At 63.2% G+C, this 5,830-nt stretch overlaps 1 protein-coding gene across 3 annotated transcripts; it reads right to left on the bottom strand.

The window, feature by feature from the left end:
- Window positions 1-313: 313 nt before the first annotated feature.
- On the bottom strand, window positions 314-5,656 carry ALDOA (aldolase, fructose-bisphosphate A). 3 transcript variants are annotated; one of them, XM_004773942.3, is made up of 9 exons: window positions 5,555-5,656; window positions 2,990-3,116; window positions 2,694-2,905; window positions 2,066-2,120; window positions 1,790-1,950; window positions 1,350-1,433; window positions 1,048-1,222; window positions 704-903; window positions 314-615 (listed from the first exon to the last, which is right to left on the bottom strand). In XM_004773942.3, exons 2-9 carry the CDS (start codon window positions 3,099-3,101, stop codon window positions 520-522), a joined length of 1,095 nt encoding a protein of 364 aa, XP_004773999.1. In that variant the 5' UTR covers window positions 3,102-3,116; window positions 5,555-5,656; the 3' UTR covers window positions 314-519. The 3 variants fall into 3 exon arrangements, with proteins under 3 accessions (XP_004773999.1, XP_004773998.1, XP_004773997.1); XM_004773941.3 differs by lacking the exon at window positions 5,555-5,656 and adding an exon at window positions 4,408-4,548; XM_004773940.2 differs by lacking the exon at window positions 5,555-5,656 and adding an exon at window positions 3,317-3,470.
- Between the last annotated feature and the right edge of the window lie 174 nt (window positions 5,657-5,830).

The following is a 5,830-nucleotide window of genomic DNA, read 5'->3' as shown; positions in this document are numbered from 1 at the left end:
ACAGGAGCCTTTCTCCATCTGTAAATTCTGGGTCTGAAAGAGCAGCTGAGCCTAACAGTTCACATGTAGTCCCCAACTGTGGGCCTTACTGGGTGCTGCTGGCAAAAAGGGGCAAAAAAAGCCCTTGATGGCGGAGAAAATCCCACAAGGTCTCTTCCTGAAGACATGGGCAAGAGTAAAAGCAGGAAGGTCCTCTCCCAAACCCATTTGATTTTCTCCTGCCTCTCAAGGACAAACAGAGAACAAGGGCTCTTCCAGGCGCTGCCGCCTCCCCCAGCCGTCCCCTGGCCCGACCACCACACGGACAGCAGACTCCCCCTTAAATAGTTGTTTATTGGCAGTGGGCTGGAAAGAGCAATGGAGTTAGCATATACAGACAACACCACACACCAATGTCACGCGGGAGGCAAAGTGATGGGAGAGAGCAGCCTGGAGCCCTGCTGAGGCCCCCCTCTTCGAGAGTGACGGTGGAGGGGCAGGGGCTGGAGTGTTGAGGGGGTCGCCTTAGGACACCTCCGCTTAGTAGGCGTGGTTAGAGATGAAGAGGGACTCGCTGGCTGCGGCCCCGGCCTGACCACTCGGGGTATACTTTCCTTGGCAGGCAAGGCTGTTGGCCTAAGAGGGGAAAGGAGCCAGAGTGAGGTCTCATCAGAATCCCACCTGCCCTGGTACCCTGCCCACCTCCACCCAGTGCCATCCTTACCAGGGCTCGCTTGATGTACTCCTCCTGGGCGGCCTTCAGGTTCTCCTTCTTCCCACCCCAGGCCTTCAGGGCAGAAGCCTGGAGCGCGCGGCCATAGGAGAAGGTCAGGGCCCACGGCTTCAGCAGGGGGCACTTGTTGATGGCGTTGAGGTTGATGGATGCCTCCTCCTCACTCTGGCCTCCGGACAGGAAGGTGATCCCTACCCAGCAAGGATTGAAGTGCAGTGAAGTGGCTGTACGCAAACACCTGGGGTTTGGTAGTCGCTTCTACAATCTGACCAATGGGCTAAGGACTATGGTTGTTGTCCACCTCCCACAGGTCAAGAGGAGGATAAAGCTCTCACCAGTGACAGCAGGGGGCACTGTGCGGCGCAGTGCTGTGACGGTTGCCATGGCAATCTCCTCATGAGAATATTTCTGGGTGCAGGCATGGCCTGGGGTTACCATGTTGGGCTTCAGCAGAGTGCCTTCCAGGTAGATATGATGGTCACTCAGAGCCTTGTACACAGCAGCCAGCACCTAGAGCAGAGCAGGGCCACAGTGGAATTGAGGTGGAGTTGGGGGCGGGGTGGGGACAGAGGTCAGTCCCCAGGCCCGAGGCCCAGCTGCCTAGCCACCACGCCACCCACAAAGGCAGGCACCTTACCTTCTCGGTTACATACTGACAGCGTTTCAAGTCGTGGTCCCCGTCCGGGAGGATCTCAGGCTCCACGATGGGCACGATGCCGTTCTGTGGAGGACAGGGGAGCCATGAGTCCCCCTAACCCGGAGCCCACCTGCAGCTCTCCGCAGCCATCAGCCAAGACCTTTTGTCCATGACAGAAACTCACAGCTTCACAGCCTGCAGCGGACCTCAGGAGACAGGGATCTCCTCTGAGCCATCCCCACAATCATACCCCCACCCCACCCCGGCTCACAGGGCCCTCGGGTGTCCTCCATGGGCCCAAGCCTGACGCTTGCTGAGGCTCCAGAACAGCTGCCTTGGATGCAGGTGTGGTATGTATCCTGACAGATGAGCAGCAGGCTAGCTGACGTTCTGGAACCAAAGCAGGTGGGAGGTGGCCTGCTGGGGACCCACCAGCCCACCTGCTGGCAGATGCTGGCGTAACGGGCCAGAACATTGGCATTTTCCATGATGGCAAGGGCTGAGGGGGTGTGTTCCCCAATCTTCAGCACACAGCGCCACTTGGCAAAGTCAGCTCCGTCCTTCTTGTACTGGGCACAGCGCTCGGACAGCCCATCCAGCCCTGGAGTGGGTACAGAGGAGTCAGAGCATGGCAGAGGAGGGGGGCAGGTGGCAGCCAGAGGGGTCAGGCCTGGAATGGGTTGGTCTGGAGGGCAGGGAGCGGAGCAGTTTCTCACCTTGGGTGGTAGTCTCGCCGTTTGTTCCTGCCAGGGGCACCACGCCCTTGTCCACCTGTTGGGAGTTAGGGGGGTGTGATTAACAATGTGAGATGAGGAAGTGCCCTCGAGCACTGCACTCTGCCCTCACCTTCCTCAACCTGAGCGGTAGGTACCTCGCTTTGCAAACGTTTTCACGTAGTCACAATACTTGATCCCAGGAGGTTTTAGAAAATACATGGGGATGTGATCAGAGCGAGCCTGGGCTCCTAGTCATTACTAACCCGGTGAGCCACACGCATCATGCCTTGAGTTTCTGGTTTTGGTCTGTACGACGGAAGAATACTGGGCTGAGAATTACAAGGATTAAAAATGCCAAGCAGGAGCACGTATCTGGCTCAGCCAGTGGAGCCTGTGTCTTCTGATCTCAGGTTGGCTGGGAGTTTGAGCCCCACAAAGAATGTAGGGCTTACTTTAAAAAAAAAAAAAAAAGCCAACAGATCCTCTAAGTTTCTCACTCTTCACATACGCTTTGGCAGTGACCTGGGGCAGACCCCCAACCCGACGCCCGCCCCAGCACAGCTTGCAACTCTGGCCTTCTCTCCCCCGTCTACCTCACCTCTCGCACCCCGAGACCCCGCCCCCTCACCTTGATGCCCACAACACCGCCCTTGGATTTGATAACTTGGGGGAAGGGACGCCCATCATCTGTCTTCTGGTACAGGGTCTCGTGGAAGAGGATGACGCCCCCGATGCAGGGGTTCACGCGGTCATCAGCGGTCAGCAGCAACTGGCGGTAGAAGCGGCGGTTCTCCTCTGTGTTCTCAGTGCCGATGGACTGCAGCCGCTTGGCGATGCTCCCTGCAAAGGGGCAGCACGTGGAAATAAGGGGTCAGCCGGTCACCCTCGACCCTAGGCACTCCTCCTCCTGCGTCCTGCCCATACCAGTGGACTCATCTGCAGCCAGGATGCCCTTGCCCGGAGCCACGATGCGGTGAGCGATGTCAGAAAGCTCCTTCTTCTGCTCCGGGGTCAGCGCTGGGTATTGGTAAGGCATGGTGCCGGTCGGTTCCTGTGCAGAGGCAGCAGACGGGGAGGACTGGTTAGCTGGGTCTCATGTGGTCTCCCGACCAGCAGGACAGGACCCCTCTCCTGGAAGTCTAGACAAAAGTTCCCTACCTCCCCTGCTCCACACTGGCAGGTTTCTGGCCACTTGCTGTCCCCAGCCCTCCCCTGCACCCAACTTCCCTATACTAGGCCTGCCTCCGGTACCTTTCCTAACTCTGTCTGTTGCTGGGTGTTTCCCAGCTGTGGGTGGGGTTGCGTACTGGCATCTGGGGCAATGCAATAGGCCAGAGCCATAGACAGTCGGGTCATGTAGAAGCCGGACCCTTCTTGCAAGCGCTCTGCCATGGGGTCACTTTGCCTAGAAGCAGAACCGAACCGGAGTATTTTAGAATTTAGAGAGGGCACACAGGCAGAGGGCCCAACCCAAGGGCCCAGAAAAGGAAAAGTTCAGTGCTTCAAGTCCCACAGCACAAGGGCCAAAGCCGAGATTTAGAACCCAAATCCTCTGGTCAGGGCCTTCCAATCCACCCAGGATCCCAGGGCTGGCCCAGGCTCCAAAGCCTCAAGGACATCCCAAGGTCAAGCTTCTCCCCCCAGGGTTGGGAAGAGTGTTCAAAGAAAGGGCAGTTCAATAATCAGAAGCCAAGGAAAGGGCAGCCGAGGAAGCCCAGCCCAGGGTGGCATTAGGAGGAAGGTTTGCCCATCTCACTGCTCATACAGGTTGAGAAATTGTAGCGAAGCAAGCGGCCCACCCCTTCCCCAGAAAAGGCTCCAGTCGGCTCGCACCGCCGCAGCTGCTCCAGGCTCACAATCAAGGTCACCCAATAAGGAAAGACACGGGAAGTGTTAACGGGGCATCAGGCGCCTCCATGGGGTTCCCCCCTCGTCGGGGGCGCCCACCCCCCAGCGCAGGGCCCAACCACGCTCTCCGGAACCCTCAGGCAGTCTGGGAGCTGGCCCCCTCCCCTCGCTGCCTCTTCGGACCCCCGCAGAGGCGGAGGAGCCGGAAGGCTCAGCCCCTGGGGTCCGAGCAAGAGGACAGAGAACGGCCCTCCAGCGCGCCCGGCTTCCTCCCCGCGCCATGACTCAGCGCGCGGAGCCGCTGCATTGCGCAGCACACCGAGCTCGGCTGGAGAAGGCTGCGGGGCCCGGGCCGGGAGCCTACGTGGAGGTGCGAGCGGGGAGGGCGCGACGCTGGGCCCGAGCTGCGTGGGGGAGATGGGGTCGGGCTGCCGACTGCCCCCAGGGTCCTCCTCTCCGGGCCCTGACCTTCGCACGTGGCGAGGGGCGCTCACCTGGCACGGGAGGGGGCGGACGTGCGGCGGCGGAGGGCGGCGGCGGGCGGCGCGCGGGCGAGCGCACGAACGGAGGGAACGCGACGGTCGTCACCAGGGCTCTGGTTCTGCGGCGCGTTCCAGCAGGAACGCGGCCGGCTCGGCTCCCGAGGGGGCGGCGCAGGGGGCGGGAGGAGGGAGGTGGCGCCGGGCTTTATAAAGGCGCCGCGCCAGCCTCCGCCGGTGATTTTCCGTGAAGGGGGCCGGAGGCGCCCTGGCGTCCAATGGCAGGCGCGGAGCTGTGCAGAGGCCGCCCCCGAAAGGCGAAGCCCGGAGGCGGCGCTTGGGCGGGGACAGCTCGGCGAGCACACGATCCCGCCCCCGGCCCCCCTAGGACGTGACTCGGGCCACATCCTGCGGGCCGCCCGGGCCCCCGCGTCCCTCCCCCTCCCTCCCTCCTCCTTCCCCCTCCCCCCCCCAGTTGGCGCGTTCGGGGGCACCGTGACTCAGCCGATTCGGGGACCGGAGGGGATGGGGCGTGGGGGAAGCGGGTGCAAGAGCCTGGAAAGACGGAGGCTCAGCCTCCCCGCCCCAGGCCCGGCCGGGTGGCGCGGGGCAGCCCCCGCTTCCGGCCTGCGCCGAAGGCCGCGCGTGTCACCCCGGGGCGGGCCCAGAGGTCGGGCGTCGGCCGGCCTCGCCCGTACGCTGCCCTTGCGGGCTCCGCGGCGCGGGGCCGCCCCTCCCAGGATGGCCAGCCCGGGCGGAAGAGCGGCGGCTCCCGTGGTCCTCCCGGAGTCCGAGAGGGCGGCGGGGCCGTGGTTCCCGGGCCGCCCCCCCCCTCGCGGGTGTAGGCGCCGCGGCCGCGCCCGTCCCGCCGGCCCCGCCACGCGTGCGCAGGTCTCTCCGCCGCGGCCCGCACCGACCGGCCCCGACCGGCCCGCGGCAGCCACCGCTCGCCCCAGCAAGTCTGGGGATGCGGCGCCAGAGGGCCCGCGAAGACGTCTCCCCGGAATGTGACTTCCCCGTGCAAATCAGATCTGTCCCTAGCTGGTTAGTCCCCGACGCATTTTGAACCCCTCATCCTATCGGCCAGGTTTCCCCTCCTAAACCGGACCCATTAAGCCCGACCCCGACCCCATCCCTGCTGGGTCCCGCCGCCAGCGCCCACCTGCGAGGAGGCAGAAGAAGTGGGCAGGGCCTGGTCAGCAGCGAGTGAGCCCGGCCGCTCCCGGGCTGGGTTATAAGGCCGCTCCTGCCCTCCCCCCAGCCCATGTCCCCAACTTCCCCCGGTGCCCTCTGCCCTTTCCTTGCCACGGATCCCCTGGCAGGGACCTATATTTAGGGAAACCTGAAGCCCCTGACATTCATGCCAGCGTGGGGCCTACACTGAGGAAAGGAAGCCCTGGGGCTGCCCTAGTTGGGGCGCACCCCTGCCCACTCGCCA

Source organism: Mustela putorius, unplaced genomic scaffold (genome assembly GCF_011764305.1).
Source record: "Mustela putorius furo isolate JIRA1106 unplaced genomic scaffold, ASM1176430v1.1 tig00004039_pilon_pilon_pilon, whole genome shotgun sequence".
NCBI classification, from domain to species: Eukaryota; Metazoa; Chordata; class Mammalia; order Carnivora; family Mustelidae; genus Mustela; species Mustela putorius.
Note: the sequence above shows the minus strand (reverse complement) of the source record. Positions and strands in the feature narration are given on the sequence as shown.